Raw genomic sequence first — 18355 nt, forward strand, 5'->3', positions numbered from 1 at the left:
ATGTGTACCACTGGCCCGCCCTCGGCCACCGGCCGCGTCCGCTCACCTCCTGGTGCTTGCGCGGACTGCGGCGCGGCGTCAGCGTCAGCCGCGTCGGGCCCTCGTTGGCCGCGTGCGTCGGATGCGCCGGCGCCGTCGGCGGCAGGCGGGCCGGCTTGCGCGGGCTGCGCCGCAGCGCCGCCTCCGCCGGCGCCGGCGCCGCGGCCGTAGGCGGCGCCCGGGCGCCGGCGGTGGGCGCGGCGGGCGCGGCGGTCGGCGTGCGCTGATGCTTGCGTGGGCTACGCCGCAGCGGGGTGCTCGCCTCGTCGTCCGAGTCGGCCAGCAGCAGCCGCAGAGCGCTGGCCGGCGTACCGGGCGTGCTGGGCGTGCCCGGCCGCGGCGGCTCGCGCTCGGCGCCGTCCAGGTCGTCGGTGGCGGTCAGCAGGTCGCGCCGGGCCGGCGCCGAGGTGGGCGTACTGGGAGCGGGCCTGGGCCGCACCGCTGCTGGTAAGCTCTTGAACGGACCGAGGCGGGTGGGGGCCGGGCTCCGGACAAGACCGCCGCTCGTCACCTGGTACCTGCCGCAGGGGCGCGACGTCACGCACGCACGCACCAGCGAACATCGCCGGTCATCTGCTGATGGCTGCCACAAGCGATGTGGCAACGCACGCACGCACGCACGCACATCAGAGTATCGCCGGTTAGCTGCTGAAGGCTGCCACACGGGCGTGACGTCATACACACACCAACGAGCATCGCCGGTCATCTGCTGATGGCAGCGCAGGGGAGGGCGGCGTTTGACACACGCCGTTTCGCGAATGTACCAATCTCAGCTTGCTCAGATTAGTCTGTCTCTCGTTCCACAAAAGAGGAACGATACCGAAATTGGCTACGTTAGCGACGTCCATCAAGCGATAAACAATGAAAATCGCATCGTTACATGAATCAAAAGGTTGATATTCACGCTTTCAACGGGCCCACAGTGATACCACTTCCAGAACCAGCTTCCTCATCGCCTGGTGCGCAATGTGTGTTTGAGAATCGGTCTCAAACCGGCCGACGCGACACACACCGTCTCAAACCGGCCGACGTGTCACATGCTGTCTCGAACCGGCCGACGTGTCACATGCCGTCTAAAACCGGACGGCGTGTCATATGCCGTCTCAAACCGACCGACGTGTCACACACCGTCTCAAACCGGCCGTCTCAAGCCGGCGACGTGTCACACGCCGTCTCAAACCGGCCGACGTGTCACATGCCGTCTCAAAACCGGCAGTTTTGGAAGAACTACGCGATCAAAGTTAATTGGCGGTCGCCTCCACAGAAGCGAGGTGTCACACACGCATACACGCACGCACGCACGCACGCACGCACGCACGCATACACACATACACACACATACACAAACAGCGGGACCGCAATCTGCAGGGAGGGCCCCCCACGCGGCCCGGCCGGCCTCCGACCGGCCACCAGCAGGCTGCTGATCGGCGGCCAGAGCTGATTTTGGCGGGACTCCACGATCGAGAGCCAGCGGCGCCTGGAGCCGCTTGGGTCGACAATGACCTGGCGCCGGCACGGACGCCGACGTCACTGATGCGGCCCCTCACAACCACTCAGCACGTCTGGATGAGTCCAGAACCATCACACTCTCCCGATCATGGCTGGGCCAAAGGCCAGCACGTATCTAGTGCAGAAACTTGACTGCTAACACGTGACGACAGGACCCGATCTTCACGCACGCACGCACGCACGCACGCACGCACGCACGCACGCACGCACGCACGCACGCACGCACGCACGCACGCACGCACGCACGCACGCACGCACGCACGCACGCACGCACGCACGCACGCACGCACGCACGCACGCACGCACGCACGCACGCACGCACCACGCACGCACGCACCACACACCACACACACACACACACACACACACACACACACACACACACACACACACACACACACACACACACACACACACACGCTCCATCTTGTATCGTGATGGCGACATGGAGACGTTGCAAACATAAAGTACTGGAAACGGCTCGCCTTACTTGAGTCCTTTGGACATGGAGACGGTGGCCTTCCTGTTGAGGTCGCGGCTGCGGAAGAACTTGTTGTCGGAGGCGGCGTCGGGCTTGGCTTTAGGCGAGGTGGACACGTTGGACACGCGGTCGGAGGGTTTCACCTGGCCGACAGACGCGAGGTCAGACACGCGCAGTCAGAGGGCTCAGAGCACAGGCCCCACACGCGCTCAACGGGCTTTAATTACCGGCCACACGGGCGGTCAGAGGGTTGGCCACACAGGCGGTCAAAGGGTCGGCCACACGGGCTGTCAGAGGGCCAGCCACACGGGCGGTCAGAGGGTCGGCCACACGGGCGGTCAGAGGGTCGGCCACACGGGCGGTTAGAGGTGTGGCCACAGGGCTGGCCCCACAGGCGGTCAGGGGGTCGGCCACACGGGCGGTCAAAGGGTCGGCCACACGGGCTGTCAGAGGGCCAGCCACACAGGCGGTCAGAGGGTCGGCCACACGGGCGGTCAGAGGGTCGGCCACACGGGCGGTCAGAGGGTCGGCCACACGGGCGGTCAGAGGGCGACTGCGCGGCGCCAGCCCTCGGACCATTAAAGGGGTCAGAGGGCGACCTGCGCGGCGCCAGCCCTTGGACCATTAAAGGGGTCAGAGGGCGACTGCGCGGCGCCAGCCCTCTGGACCATTAAAGGGGTCAGAGGGCGACTGCGCGGCGCCAGCCCTCTGGACCATTAAAGGGGTCAGAGGGCGACTGCGCGGCGCCAGCCCTCGGACCATTAAAGGGGTCAGAGGGCGACTGCGCGGCGCCAGTTCTCTGGACCATTAAAGGGGTCTGAGGGCGACGGCGCGGCGCCAGTTCTCTGGACCATTAAAACGGTCACAGTCAACTACTGTGTCCGGCCATGCAACACAAGTGAGAACGTGGCAGGAGCAGCCATACAGACGTGCAGAAGACATGAGTGACAGTCCGCGAGGCAACAAATCACACGATAATGAGCGAGATCATAAATTCGACGGTTCAACGAACTTCAGGTGAAGGATTGTCATCCAAAATCTTGTGATATTACTTTGACCTGTTAAGCACTTTTGCGCTAGTATGAGACTGCAAAGCAAGCAGATTTTGTTTATCACCGTGCATGGACCGCCTCAGAGAAGGGTTACAGGGTGCGGCGTAAAGGTATACCCATATATTTGTCAATCTGTCAAAAAGGTAAAAGAGATAGGCCATCTTTTCCGGCACATGTATATGTCACATTCTTCTCGTGTTTGTTTTTTGTTTTTAAGAGCTACGTTTCGATATGACCGCCTTTTGCGCGGATCACAGCTTTCAGACGTGACGTGACTGATGCACAGGAGTGCCGCACCGCTTCTTCATCCAGACTGGGCCGGGCTGTGGCCAGAGCGGCCTTCAGAGCCGCGAGGCTGCTGTAGGACGCCTTCGAGGCATCGCTCTCAAGGATAGACCACATTGCGAAGTCCATCGCGTTCAGGTCTGGGCTGGAAGGAGGCCACTAGCTCTGGTCCCAAAAACCGATGAAATGGTCTTTGTGCCACGTCTGGGAGACATTCGAAGTGTGAGACAGTGGACCATCTTGGGTGACGATGTGGTGGTCGCCTAATGTTTCTCTGACTCACGGGAGCACGCCATCTTCCAGCATTTTCAGGTACACACCACTGTTGACCTTCACTCCTTCTTCGATGAACACCGGAGGAGACTTGGTGCCATCAGACACCACGGCAGCCCACACCATGACGATTGCAGGCTTCTGGCGGCGAAAATGCACCCGGCTGCCTTCAGGAAGGTCACGTGGGTTCGCAGCATAGACTCTGTCATTCTGGGAGTTGGTCACGGCCTGGACAGTGAAGATTTTTGCATCCGACCAGATGACAGCTCGATCACTGGCCGCTCCATTTCCTCCAACGTCTTCTTTGCCCTGTGCAGACGTTTTTCCTTTGAGGCTGCTGAAATGAGGTGTCGGCGTTGCATTTTGTACGTCTTAAGTCCCAGATCCTCTTTCACGACCCGCTTCACCGATCCTTTCTGACATGTGAAGGTATCCGTTGCAACCTCTTCTTGACGGCCTGCACGTCGCCTTTGGAGGGAGCAGATCGGCTGCAGCCAGGAATGGCCTCGCTGACAGTCGCACCAGTCTGGTGGTACCGCTTCATCACGTTACAAACGGTTTTTCCGCAGTTTTTGAGCTGCCTCATGACCTTTTTGTCACTGACGCCAGCACTTTTTTAAAGCCCCGATTTTGTCACGCACGCACTTTCGACTGATGTTCGGGGTTTAATGTTGAGTTCTTGACTAAATCACAAAAAAAGAGAGAAGAACACATGTAAGGGAGCATGCTAACCACGTCAAATAACATTCTGATGAAAAATAAGCACGCTATACAATGTTTTGGGATGGGTAAATCTTTACGCCGCACACTGTAGATCTTTTTTAGAGAAAATGACCACAATTGTTAAATACCGGCGTCGACAACAGTGCAAGTTGTGATACTAGTACGATGGCTTACAAACAATGCCACCAGGGGCGGGGCAGTTGGCACTGCCGAAGACGGCTGTCTGCCAGAGCGCCGCACGTTAAGAAAACAACTCGAGAATTCGAAACAACTAGAAAGAAATTACAGCTGGGAGCAGAGCGGAGGGCAAGATGGAAACCGCACAGTAGCAAAAAGCCAGGCGCAAAAGACCCGCGAAACCCCCGCGCGCAGCCTATCGGAAAGATCTCCACTGCTCGCAGCAGTGTGCCTGGACGTAGGCAAACGAAACGGAGCAGGACCGTACGGCCAGACGGTAGGAAGGGAAGTGTTTGACATGGGCGGTTTTTCAGTGTGATACAATCAGAATCCTACTCTGCCTGCTCTCCATGCCGCCGTGTTCAGTACGTAGTCCAGAACTGACAAACATTCTCGCCAATACGCAACCGTCCAAAACCCTGATGCAGCCACCAAACGATTCATCAGATATTAAATCGTTCAAAAACTCGATGTCGTCCCCAAACATCCCCAAAAGGGATCAGTGAACACCTTGCGGCGACCCGACCCGTGGTCACGCGGCAGGCGCGTCATCAGAAAACAAGCGACGCCAGCAGCCCTTCACGACTCGCCCTAAATCCCCCCCCCCCCCCCCCGCTCCCGTCAGAGCGCCAGCGGCGTTAGTCAGGGGAGCACCCGCGTGTGGCGCGTGGGCGGCCGCGTCACGGCCGAGTTTAGCCAGCCGCCGCTGGGAGTCGAGGATCGCTTTCTCGGAGCGGTGAGGTGAGCACCCCGGCCGGCCAGACGGCGATGACGGCCCCGTGTCCGGACAGCCTGCTCCTCCCCCGAGCGGCAGCCGTCCGGCCGGCTGGCAGCGGCGGCGGCGGCGGCGAGCGCCGACGGTTCGGTTACGCCGCCCAAAATAGTCGTCGGCCGCCTGGAATCCGCCGGTGGCTGACTCAGTCGGCCCGGTGGCGGCACAGACGGCTGCAGCAGCGGCGGCGGCAGCGGCGTCCAGCGCAGAGCGCGCTCAGCGGCAGACGGCGCGACTCCGGCAGCAGGTGGCGCGCGGCAGTGCAGGGACGGGCGGCGGGACGGCGCGAGCGGCAGGCGGGTGGCGGCGGCGCTCAGACGACGGCGACGGCCGACACCTCTACTTCCCGTGGGTAGCGACGCCGCAGCACCGGCGCGGACCACACCGCGCTCACGGCAGTGGTCGGTGAACGGACGCCGTCCAGTGACCGACGGCAGTGACCGCGCCTTCCCGCAGGTGGGACTCTAGTTCGCCAGAGGGCGTCTCTCGCACCCGACCACCCGACCCCGGTCGGCAGTCATGCAGCGCGGCGAGAGCTTCGAGAGCAGCTCGGAGACGGCGGCCGTGCAGACGGCGGGCGGCGGCGGCCAGTCGTCGGTGCAGCGGCAAGCGCGCCACGAGCAGCGCGGCGGCCCTGACGACGACCACCGCGTCACCATGAGCGAGACCAGCCAGATCGAGTCGGAGGCGGCGCACGAGGCCGGCGTGCAGAGCGCCGCCTCACGCTCGGTGCAACAGCTGGAGCGGCACGAGGATGGCGTGCGCAGGCTGGGCGGCGGAGGCCTCGAACGCTCCCAGGAGGCCTACAGCAAAGTGAACGAGCACCAGGAGGCCGAATCGCGCCGCGCCGTGGCCGGCGGCGAGGAAGCCTCGCAGTCGAGCTCCGTTAATAAGACGGAGACGCGTCAGTCGACGTCCGTAGCTGACCTGGGCGGCGGCGGCACGGCCCGCTCTAGCGTCACCAAGCGCAGCCAGGTCAGTGAGATCAGCGAGATCAGCCAGACGTCCAGCTCGACGGCGCGCCACGCCGACACGGCCGCGCCGCGCCGGCTGGCGGCCGGCCAGCGCAGCGCATCGCTCCAATCCGAAGACCTTCACACCCTCGGCACTGGCGCCCGACGTGGCGGCGCGGCGGCGGTGAAGGCACCGGCGGCAACGGAGCGCGAGGGCCGCGGCGGCATCCTGCGCGAGCTGGAGCGGCTGCTGGCCGACGAGGAGCGGTACGATCGCGCGCGGCGCGCCGTCAGACGCGACGACGGCGACTCACTTGGCCACCGCAGCGAGCAGATTCGCCAGGAGGTCGACAACCTCGTCGCCACATTCTTCGACCGCAAGCGCGACCGCAGCCACCGCGTCGGCGACGCCTTCTTCGACGATGCCTCGCGGCGCGCCGAGCGGCTGGTGCGCGAGTTCGCGCGTGACGACGACGACCCGTGGCGAGAGGAGGAGGAGCGCTGGCGGCGACAGCAGCAGGTGCGTCGCCGCGGCTCGGACGACTTCTTCGAGCGAGCCGTGCAGCGCGCGCAGACGCTGGTGAGTGAGATGCGGGACCGCAAGGAGAGCCGTCGCCAGGACGAGGAAGACATCTTCTCGCGCTACGGCGACCAGATCGACCAGTTCTTCGGCTCGGCGCGGCGGCGCGACGCGCCGTCCGCGCGCCGTGGCGGCGACCGCTTCCGCGACGCCAGCACCCTGGCCGACGACCTGGTGCGCGACTTCCTGTCGGATGACACGCGGGGCCGTGACGCCACCGACGCCTGGGGCCGGCAGCGGGAGCGCGCAGAATCAACGCACGTCGACATCGACGAGGTCATGTCGCAGGCGTCGACGGTGGGCGGACGGGGGCGGGAGGCGCGCAACACCTCGGGCGTCGACATCGAGGAGCTGTCGAGCTCAACGGCGGCCGACCGGAGCCGCGCCGCGTCCGGCCGGCAGCGGCCTGCCGCCGACTCAAGCCGCCTCGTCGACGACATCGTGCGCCAGTTCATCGCCGACGACTTCGACGACGAGGACACGTGGAAGGAGCGGCCGCGCGCCGCGCGCCGACAGACGAGCAACACGAGCACGCTGGACGAGCAGTGCAGCATACGCTCAGAGAGCCGCATGTCCGAGATGGAGGACGAGCTGCGACAGGCGCAGGCGCAGGTGGACGAGCAAAGGGCGGAGCGCCGCCAGGCTGAGCAGCGCCGACAGGCTGAGGAGCGAGCGGAAGAGCAGCGCCTGGCTGATGAAAGGGCCGCGGAGCGCGTTAAGGCTGAGAAGTGTGCTGAGGAGCGAATTCAGGCTGAGGAGCGCGTTCAGGCTGAAGAGCGACGTCAGGCTGAGAAGAGGGCTGAGGAGCGAATTCAGGCTGAAGAGCGCGCTCAGGCTGAAGAGCGGCGTCAGGCTGAGAAGAGGGCTGAGGAGCGAATTCAGGCTGAGGAGCGCGCTCAGGCTGAGGAGAAAGCTGAGCAGCGTATCCAGGCCGAGAAGCGGGCTGAGGAACGCCGACAGGCTGAGCTTCAGGCTGAGCAGCGAGCAGAGGAGCAGCGAATAGCCGAGGAGCGAGCGGAGAAACAGCGCCAGACGCAAGTCGAGGAAGCCCCACAGACTGACGAGCACCTGGTTTCCAGCCAGGAGGAGCGGTCACACGAGCGCCACGACGTCACAGAGCAGCACTCCCAGCAGCGCACTTGTCGCCGAGGAGAGCGTCCACGAGGAGCGCTCGTCCCAAGCAGAGCAGGCGTCGGAGACCGAGACGCGCTCCGAGCAGGAAGCGGCGTCCGGGGAGCGGCGCGCCGAGGACGAGGCTGACACGTCCGGCGGCGCGCTGCGCCGCGCCGAGGAGCTCCTGTTCGGCTTCGTGCCCGACTGGGAGCGCGAGGAGCAGCGCTGGTCACGCGTACGCACCGACCGCATCGCCGAGAACACCGGCGACAAGAAGGTGCACGACCTGCTGGCCGACTACAAGCCGCTGCGGCACGTGCGCGAGGGCGACGTGCGCGCCCAGCGCCAGCATGAGCGCAAGACAGAGGAGTACGAGAACCTGATGAGCGGCGACGTGTGGCGCAGCCTGCGCGACGAGAGTCGCTCCGGCGGCCGCGGCCGGCCCGCCGGCGCCGGCGCCGCCGCCGACTCGGTGCTCTCGGAGCTCCGCTCGGCGCGCCAGAGCACGGCCAGCTCGGCCAGCAGCGCGCGCTCACAGTTCAGCGCGCGCAAGGCCGAATCGCTGGGCGAGCGGCCGGCGCCGGCGTCGGCCGCCAGCTCGGCCAGCACGCGCCGCTCCAAGCTGGACGAGTTCAAGTCGTTCAAGGACGAGCTCTGGCACGAGAAGTAGCCCGCTGGTGGCAAATTTGGTTCGGGGGTTTGCGGCAGCACGAGCCAGCAGGGTTCTGACCCGCTGAGAGGCCGGCGGCGCCCATGGCCCTGCGATGTGAGACGTGTCGGGCCCGTTCCAGAGCTAAGGGCTCCTGGCTGCTGTGCCCGCGGGCGAGCTGGTAGCGCCAAGGTCATGAGCTGCGGCACAAATGTCGTACCGGCAGCACTAGTCTTCAGCCCCGCGGCGGTTTTGTATTGTTACGGCGGTTGGGGCGCGCGCTAACATTTCTGGCCTCATGCTAACGCTCTTCTAGCCTCACGAGAGCACGGTGGTTTACGCGCATCGGGATTGAAAGAACGCAATCGTATTTCGCGACGCAACGAATGCTCGACGACTCGTGCCGATAGAGACTGAAGGAACGTGACCGAACTTCGCGATGCAATAAAGACAGTCTCCTTGTGAGATGGTCGGGTGGTTGGTGGGTGGACACTGAGCTGGGTGGACGCTGGGCGCCATGACGCGTCGCGTGCGCCACGTGTAGCGCGCACGCCACTGGTTGTCTCCATTACGTTTGGTTTTACGTCAAATATTGCGGTCGCCCGTTTTCATACGGTGGGACGGTGTTTCGCTTCGCATCACACCAACATAAGCTCACATCTGCGGTGTGTATGAGCGGACCATCAAAACAATGGCATTTATAAACATTTACCCCAGATTTTGCATAGTCAGCAGTCGACTTCACTGCGGTTGTGTCTGAGACAGCAACCAAACATTCCCTGGGTAACCCCAGATATCGATTGTAAGTAGACACAAGCAGATGTATAGACATAAAACATAATATAGGTATACTGACATAAAATTAGCATGAGTATACAGACAAATCATTAACCTAAACCTGTACACAGCGGAAAAGCCCGCACACTTGTCCCTTTGCAAACAAACAAAAAAACAGCAGTGGATAGTTATCACACGTACCCACACCGCATAAAAAACGTTAGCCACCAATGTACGTACCGTGTGTCAGACATGCTTCGCTCTTTAACCTACGCATATCCATGAGCGCACCTGAACCCATCGGAGCATCTGACTGTGATTATAATTCTTTTGCGTGCATCCACTGCAGGTCGTACAGCGCCCATAACTATCATTTTATGCAGGGCCGCAAATCAAGCAGGCATATCGAGCAAGCCACCCTGTAAAGTCGTGATGTTCAGGCATGGTACCATGGTAAAAAGATGACTTGAAAATCTACAGCGCGAATAAGCTGAAACATTTCACCAGACCCCACAGCATGCGAATACTACCCTAAAAAGTAACAATTTCTCCTGACCTTACGCCGGCCCACTAAATGATATAGCGTACGACACAGGGCGTTGCGCCCGAAGAACTGCACTGTCGTCGTGTGGAGATGTATATCGCTCTACGACGGAGAGCTGCCTCAACCCTCCGAGCAGCCGAGCCGCTGGCGAGCTCCCCCGTCGGCCCGAAGCTGTATATTTAACATCGTACCAAGCACTGACAGCCTGATTATTTCTCATTCAACGTAATATACAAACAAACAGTTCAACCTCCCACCGCCATGTACCAGTCTGGATGCAGGGACGTCGGCTTCGCGGCAACGTTTGCCGACAATAGTTTTCAACGTAATCAACGGCGGTAAACATTTCGCGGTAACGGCCCGGTCATCACGACGTCAGCCCAGGCAAGCCTCCCGTACCGCCGGTCCTGACGTCATGCTGGCTGGCCGCGCCGTGAAATCCCTCCCCCCCCCCCCCCTCGCAACCCTGCTCCCGATGACCGCCGGTCGGGGCACACATCCTCACGGGTTTCCGTCCCAGAGAGGAGGCGGCAGACAGACCGGCTCACGCAGTCGGCGTCAGCGGACGCTGCTGTCGTCCCGACTTCAACTGACGATCCCCGGAAGGGGCTCGACCCAGCACCAACTGAACTGACGATCCCCAGCCGGGCTCGACCCAGCACCAACTCAACTGATACCCGGCCGTGGCTGACCCAGCGCACCAACTCCATTGACGATCCCGGCCGGGGCTCGACCCAGCGCCAACTCAACTGACGATCCCCGGCCGTGGCTCGACCCAGCGCCAACTCAACTGACAATCCCAGGCCGTGGCTCGGCCCAACACCAACTCAACGTCGCCGGCCGGGCGACAACAGCCAGTTACTGGCAACACATCGCTATACAAGATGCATGTTTGACTTAGAAGCTAAAAATACGTGCCAATTAATCACCGAAGCAAAATTCAGGGGTACTGAAAACATGTCAGCAATTTGAGGTAATTGACGTAATTCTAACGAAAACAATGTGTTATCAGAGAACTTACCTTTGGTGACGGAGTTCGCTCCCCAAATGGCATGATGTTCGTTCGTTTGCCACGTGGCTTTTTGTTCTTCTGCGCCTTCTTGATGCTGTGGCCGACGCCTCTGTTGATCGTGCCATTATTGCACGCCTTGCGGCTGGCGAGGCGGGCACGAGTCATACCGGTACACCTGCAGCCGAAATAGCTTCACCAATCTGGGAATAACACACTGACATTAGCATATAGCAACGCAATATCATTTCAGCTTTATTCATCGTTGAGCTTGTTTCATGTTCTTTTCCCCGTTGGCTTCGTTCTGTTATTTTCTGTGATCACCGAAAACAACAGAAGTTCGTCTTTGACAATCACAGCACTACTATACGGCCATACTGGCATAATGAGTTTATCCACGGTGCTATTACCGCGTTTGCTGGTCGATGGAAGTTAGCTGACCAGCTGGTCAGGTATTGATGCTTCCCCACGCTTAGGCCACGGTTATACCGTGCAATGATGGAGAAGCTATATACAATAGCATCATCACCTTTGAAATAAATACGCTTTTATGCACAACATTTGTTACCGTCGTAGGCTCCCGAAGGACGTGGATTCGCTCTCGGACACGTCTATTTGGCACGACCTATTTGTCAAAAAAAGAAAGCTAAAGCACCTCATACGCACGTGTTCATGTGATGCTCTAACCAGATACCACACCAAGCGACTTTTTTACGTTCAAAACTCGTTCGCCGAAGGGCTAGGAAGATCGCATATTAGACGTGCCGCAACCAAAGCAATGTTTGCAAGTCCTGATGACCCATAGGAGCATCAAGAAAAGTATCTTGGACCCGCGGCTCCGCCATCCCGACCACAGCATCGGTGCCCGCTTTAGCCCGAAGTCACACGACACCAAATTGTCAACTGGTGTGGGTAAGAAACGGAGGAGACTTCGGCATGACCAGGCTGCCAATAGTACATTCTGTGAAGCAGTTTCACAATTGGCCACGACGGATCTGAAGGCCCTAATGACGGACCCAAGAGCATAGCGCAGAATACCCGTGCAATCAGTGATCCAAAACAGCAAGTGAAATCGCCGGAGGTAGGGGGCCTGTAAGGACCTGTAACTGTGCTTATGTTATCATCAAATGCTATCATTATAACATTGTCTTCCAATAATCTTCAAATGTTATCATCAAGTGCGGTAAGCACTTAATCTCCATGACTTTCAGTTGGCCACATGACAACTGAAGAGCACCAGGTTTCTTGTAAAATTGCCTTTTTGATATATCTGAATTGTCAGTTGAATGGCTATGCCCCAACTATTCCACAAGTCATTTGTGCTGCATGTGTTGACACTGGTGGTGGTAATTCCTTCACCAGAAAAAATCTGAACAAAAGTTGGTTCCATACAAAAACCTGATTTGAAATTCACACTTTTAAGTTAAGAATACATTTAACATGACATTGTGAAAAATGGGTTTTCAATTGGCACACATGGGCATCACCAAATGCACTGCTTATGCAGGTTCCCAATAAACATTCTACCATTGAGGCTGTGCCAAACTCAAGGCACTCTAATTATGACCCCTAATTATGTCCCAAAACCCCAAGACCCCTAATTATGTCAGCTGGTAAGCCTATGTGGCTACAAATGGCTGGAAAGAGCAATTATAGTAGAACACCACCAGTATAAAGTACAACATATGTGGGCAATTACCTGGTCACAATATGAAGCCATTAGCTGGGACTGATGACAAATGGAAGGGTGCTTTGGTGTTACTTTATATAAAAATACCAATTCATTCTCTCTGTATCAAGTCACTTTACAGTATTTGGGGTCTAGAAGTCATCTCTGTAAATTCTGTTCTAATAAAGCTCCCAATGATAGGACAAGCTGAAAGTCTCTTAAGTCTCAGCTTGGAAAGGAGCATAACATGGTGATCTTATGAAGGCTACGCTCAGCACTAAGCTGACTGCGGGATGCAGAGCACAATCAAGTTGGTAGAAGGAGGGGGCTGCAGTCAGTGATGGCTTACCTGCAAATGTCTTGAAAGCCAAAAATGATGCAAAGTTTGACTGGCCACAACATGTAGTTGATGCCATTGTATTTATAAAAATTGATCTAAGATCAGCCCAACCACATACACATATTCAACAAGGCAAGAACTTTCTAGCTAACCCAAAGCAGAGCCAGCCCTATCTGACTGCTCAGCATACCAGACAAAAATTTGCAAAGACAGATTTTGAAGTATATGAGGCACTCCTAGCCTGTCTGCTCGGACACTCTTCTGAACAACTGATAATTGTGTGATTGTTGGGGACTGATATGTAAGCATCATCCATTAAATAAACTGGCCACATGGATAGAACAAGTTGTGTCAATTCCCAACAAACTCATCTATCATAAATTATAATGATTTTTACAGTTAAGAAATAAAAAATAAATGAACATCAATATATTATGCCCAACAGTGTTCCAGAACCCATAAATCCTGCACACACCTGCAGTTATGCTTGAATGCCAGGCTTGGATTTCAGGATGGCAAAATTGCTTCAAAACAGCACAATATGACAGTGCATTGATCAGTTCAGTGAGGCAGTTCAACAACCAGAAGGTGAACAGTAATTATGAAGTATTGAGATGTCTTGTGAGGCCTCTTTTAATGCAATGTCATAGGCATTATCTCTAACTTCAGGATTACTCATTGGATGCCTTCCCACCTATTTCATCTTTCCTCTACAACATTTCAACCCCAAAAAGCAGGAGTAATTGCCAACATCCAAGGTGTGTTAATTAAATTACAAAATTCACCAAATGCATGGCAGAAAATTGAATTAAGCAAAAACTTCCTTTTATGATGCTCCTATGATGCAAGATTAACTTGTCTATACTTCTAAACATAAATGCCTTCAAATTTTGGTACAAAAGAACACCAATCCTTATCCAGACACTGCCACACTCTGTTCCAGTTAATTTATCCATCATACAAAGCAATATGTTGTAGGGTTGATTCCAAGCATCTAGTGTTTTGCAAATGAAATTTATCCGTTTCTTTCTCAAGTTGCCCGTTGTCTGTGCGTGCACCAAGTAAAGTTCCAGTACACCACGCAAGCGATACTATTCCCTTCCTTTTCGAAGCACATGATAGACAAGTAACTCGACAATGTCAGCGGTACTTAGGTGAAAAGCAGGCTGTCAGGAGCGCTTGAAAACCTACCGATGCGGTGATGAAGAAGAATAATCAGGAACGTCGGCAAATCGCAATTAACCTGCACTAGCGAGAGTGGTGGAGACGCGGCGTCAGTAGTGGAATCAAATGAAATTGGCGCGAGACGCACATCTTCAACGTTACCAAGTCGGTGAAATTTTTGGAGGGACACGAAAAACAACCCGAAGTGCGAAACAGTGTGATGATAATCTCTGTTTTACTTGATGAGGATGATGCTCGCTTGTTGGGCGAATATTTTCGTCTATACGACTGGTGGCGATCAGTGTGTCATTTCATAAAGCAGGTGACGTGCGTAGTCTTTATTTACCACGCCAGTGGAGTTGGCGATTTATTCAGCGATTTACGCAGCGACGAGTTCCGATTTCTCTGGATGCACGCCATTTCGTCAATCATGCCACGAGAACATTGAAAATCGCATGTGTTTTGCAATAACATGTGATAAGACAGTAAATACCTTGTCCTTCACAGAAAAACCAGAAGAATGGAAACATGTTGGGTTGAGATTTCAGCAACACGCCTTCATCGAAACGATAGAGGAAGCGAATTCAGATTTGCCTACTGGTGATCCTCCATGATTTTTCAGGGTTTTTTTTTGAAACAGCAAACCACAGATTTTACAGGATAATAACTTGTATGGGATTAAAAAAGGGCGATTGCCAGCCATTACCATGATGCAGTGCATATCTAAGAATGAGAATGCGCGAGAATACATGTGCATGCAAAGAATTCAAGCCAATACGCGTCACGCACCATGCTTCATTCAAACATGCAAGCGATTTGAGGTTAACAGGCATCCCACATCGCGCATCAACTATACATGCAAGCGATTTCAATTGAACAGGCATCGCGCATCACGCGTCAAGCATCACTTACAAATGTAAACGATTTTAAGCTAGCATACATTACACATAAAGGCACATATCACGTTCGCATAACCGGCCATGATGAGTTCCATACGTTAAGATTTGATCGCTGACTTTTTATATGAATAGATTCACGTATCTTATCTTATATTATGGTGATTCGGAATTACAAAAGGCCACTAGGCCTGTCGGTCCCGGTCTCGTCAGGCTCTCAGTCCGGTAACCAAACAGTATCAAATTATGTGTAGATTCAGTGTGGGATGTCATGCATTATGTCAGCCCACTGCATATTAAGCCCATACTTGAACTGCTCAACTGAGGTTGCTGACACGACCGGGTGTGGAAGAACGTTCCAATTGTTGACGATCCGCGTGCTAAGCGAGTTACGACGGACGAGAGTCCTAGCTCGAAGTCTTCTCAGCTTCCATTAGTGTCCTCTTGTCAATTCTGAGTTGTGCCTTGTCAGAAGCTTCTCTTCCGACAGCGACATACCTCCGTGAAACAGCTGGTACATTGTTACCATGCCTCCCCCACGACAACTGTCGCACAGCGAGGGCAACTGGAGGACTCTGAGCCTCCCAGGGTATGGCTGGTGCCTCACTTCATAGACAAGACGGGTAGCTCGTCGCTGAACCCGCTCCAGACGCTTCTGGTCCAGTTTTCCGAACGGTCCCCAAATTACGTTGTCATGCTCCGAATACGTACTAAGATCTTAAAGAGTAATGGCAACGTGCGAGCATCGACGTCGGCAAAGACCGCCTCACGACCACCAGCATCTGGTTGGCTTTGGAGATCGCCTCCACCGTCTGCACGTGGAACTTGAGCCTATAATCCACGAAGATCCTGAGGTCTTGCTCTATGGACTCGACCGCGATCTCGGCCTCCAAAAAGTAGGTCAGCCTCGGGTTGCAGTTTTCGATATGCATTACTTCGCACTTTGCTGCACTAAAGGGGAGCAGCCACCCCTTTGACCACTTGGCCAGGGCGTCGATGTCAACCTGTAGAGGTGGGTCAGTCAGAGGCCCCGGGACACGATAGTAGACCTTGGTGTTATCCGCGATCATCTTGACCGCGCCGCGCGCTTGTTCTGGCAGATCGCTTACGAAGATTGTAAATAGCGTTGATCAAAGCACTGATCCTTGCGGGATGCCGCTGACGACGTTGGTCCAGTCCGACTTCGAGCCCTGGACCCGCATTCTCTGCATCCAGTGGGTAAGGAAAGCCCTGATCCATCGGAGCAAATTACCTCTCACACCGTAAGCATGAAGCTTGGAGAGCAGACAGTTATGAGATACAAAATCAAGGTATTGGTAAAGTCCAGATACGCAACGTCCACTGGCTCTCTGTTCTCTACCGCGGCGCTCCAATCTTCTATGACTTTTGATAGCTGGATGATAAAGGACCGCTTTGGGAGAAACCCATGCTGGGCTGCATGAAGAAGACAAGACTCAGAGAAGTGATTAAGTAGGGCATCACGGACGAAAGATTCGAGTATCTTGAAGGGAATGGCAGTAAGACTCACTGGGCGATAGCTCGCTGGGGATTGTCCGTTATATTTCTTAAAGATCGGGACTGTCTCGCCAAGGTTCCACTCCTTCGGGAGCATTCCGGGTGCCAAAGATTTTCGGGAAAGTGCGCTAAGGGGTACTGCAAGGACGTCTGCGGACTCACGAAGAAGCCTTGGGTGGACATGGTCTGGCCCAGGGGCCCTCGAGGTCTCCAGAGCAGCCAGTTTATTTGCCACTGCCTGGGTAGAGATGTCCATGTCATCCAGAAACGATCCAGTATAGTTGCAAGGCAACACAGGCACGGCATTATTCCCTTCGTCCGTGAAAACACTGGCGAAGAATTTATAGAGGACACTGGCCTTTCCTTCGTGTTTGCTGGTTAACGCTCCGTCATCGTCAAGGTCTTCTACCATGCATCGTGTGTGTAGTCTTGAGGTGGCGTACCTCCAAAAGGCCATGGGTTTTATTTGAGGTCCGCTATTAATTTCATCGCATACTCTTTCCAAAGGTTTCTGGTCAACTTCCGAAGGTCATCGCGACACCGCACAAACCTGGCATGGTCCAGAACATCCTGAGTCCGCGTTTACGTACGCTATAGTTTTTCCTTAGTCTTCTTAAGCTGCATGGCCCTTGGGTTCATGTACAAGTTCTTCTTAGGTTCAGTCCTTCTCTTGAGGGAGCAAACCTCAGTCGCCCTGGCGATTCTCACCTTGAAGAACTTGCAAGCACCTTCGCGGCTGGGGTTCTCCATCAGTGACCAGTCCATTAACCTGAGGGTGTCAACCAGATGCTCGTAATTCGTGTGTGTCAGCTGACCGGGACGAGGAGTTTGCAGCACAGAGTAACAGATCAAAGTGGGCCCGATGCTCACATGGTTGCTGTTACCTAGCCCAGGCAGGTATTCGATTTGGCTCACCATCCCCTCCTCGTTTGTGAAAATGAGGTCCAGGACGCTTGGAGCTTCACCCACCCGGTAGCATGTTGGCTGCTGGACATGCTGGAAAAAACAGCCCTGGATGGTATCCATCAGTGAGCGGGCTGGGTGACTCTCTGGAGCTGATGACCGCCCTGTTACCCAGTCAATCTGAGGCAAGTTAAAGTCGCCTACAACCATCAAGTGAAAAAATTGGGCTCTGCACGCTCTCTGCGTAAGGTCCTACAACTCGCGCACACTGTCTTGGGTGTTGCCTGACGGACTTCGACATATGCAGCCAAGTATTAGGGCGTCCTTCCAACTCAAGGCCATCTTCAGCCACACTTGCTCGAGAGGACTTGGCCCAAATGAGTGTTCAGCTGCATTAAGTAGGTTGGACACATAGACACAAATACATCTCCTACCGCTAGATCGAGTTTGAGCAGAGATAGATTAAAGTTTGTGCACAGGGTGTAACCATATATCAATAGCAGAGATGTTGCAATAGGAAGGTTATGGGATTTGGAGAGGGCCTCGGTCAACAGTATGGTATCTGGCTTGCGGTCACTTATTTTCCTATAAATAAGTGAATATGTTCTTATCAACTTATTTTCCTATAAATAAATGAGCCTATCCCTATAAAAGGTCAGCGTCGAAATCTTCACGTACACGGCTCATCATGGCCAATTATCCGAGGGCGATATGCGCTTTTGTCAGTGATGTGTGCCTTGACTTCAAGTCGCTTGCATGTTTGGATGAAGCATGACGTGTGATACGTACTTTCTTGAGTTCGTTTGCGTGTACACGTATTTTTGCGTATTCTAATTCTTAGATATGCACTGGCAATCGTGCTAATGGCTGGCAATCGCTATTTGTTAAATCCCATGAAAGTCTGTATCCTGCAAAACTGTGGCCTGCAGTTA

At 55.6% G+C, this 18355-nt stretch overlaps 2 protein-coding genes across 2 annotated transcripts; one reads left to right on the plus strand and one right to left on the minus strand.

The window, feature by feature from the left end:
• Nucleotides 1-42: 42 nt before the first annotated feature.
• LOC119105599 (uncharacterized) lies at nt 43-14208 on the minus strand. Its single transcript, XM_037229060.1, has 5 exons — nt 14137-14208; nt 10949-11139; nt 2039-2172; nt 388-557; nt 43-65 (listed from the first exon to the last, which is right to left on the minus strand). The coding sequence occupies exons 2-5, from the start codon at nt 11102-11104 to the stop codon at nt 43-45; spliced, it is 483 nt and encodes a 160-aa protein (XP_037084955.1). The 5' UTR covers nt 11105-11139; nt 14137-14208.
• On the plus strand, nt 5540-8246 carry LOC119105909 (trichohyalin). The gene has a single exon (XM_037229471.1). The coding sequence runs from the start codon at nt 5831-5833 to the stop codon at nt 8102-8104; it is 2274 nt and encodes a 757-aa protein (XP_037085366.1). The 5' UTR covers nt 5540-5830; the 3' UTR covers nt 8105-8246.
• Nucleotides 14209-18355: the final 4147 nt, after the last annotated feature.

Source organism: Pollicipes pollicipes, unplaced genomic scaffold (assembly GCF_011947565.3).
Source record: "Pollicipes pollicipes isolate AB1234 unplaced genomic scaffold, Ppol_2.1 Scaffold_6138;HRSCAF=7277_pilon_pilon_pilon, whole genome shotgun sequence".
Lineage (NCBI taxonomy): Eukaryota > Metazoa > Arthropoda > Thecostraca > Pollicipedomorpha > Pollicipedidae > Pollicipes > Pollicipes pollicipes.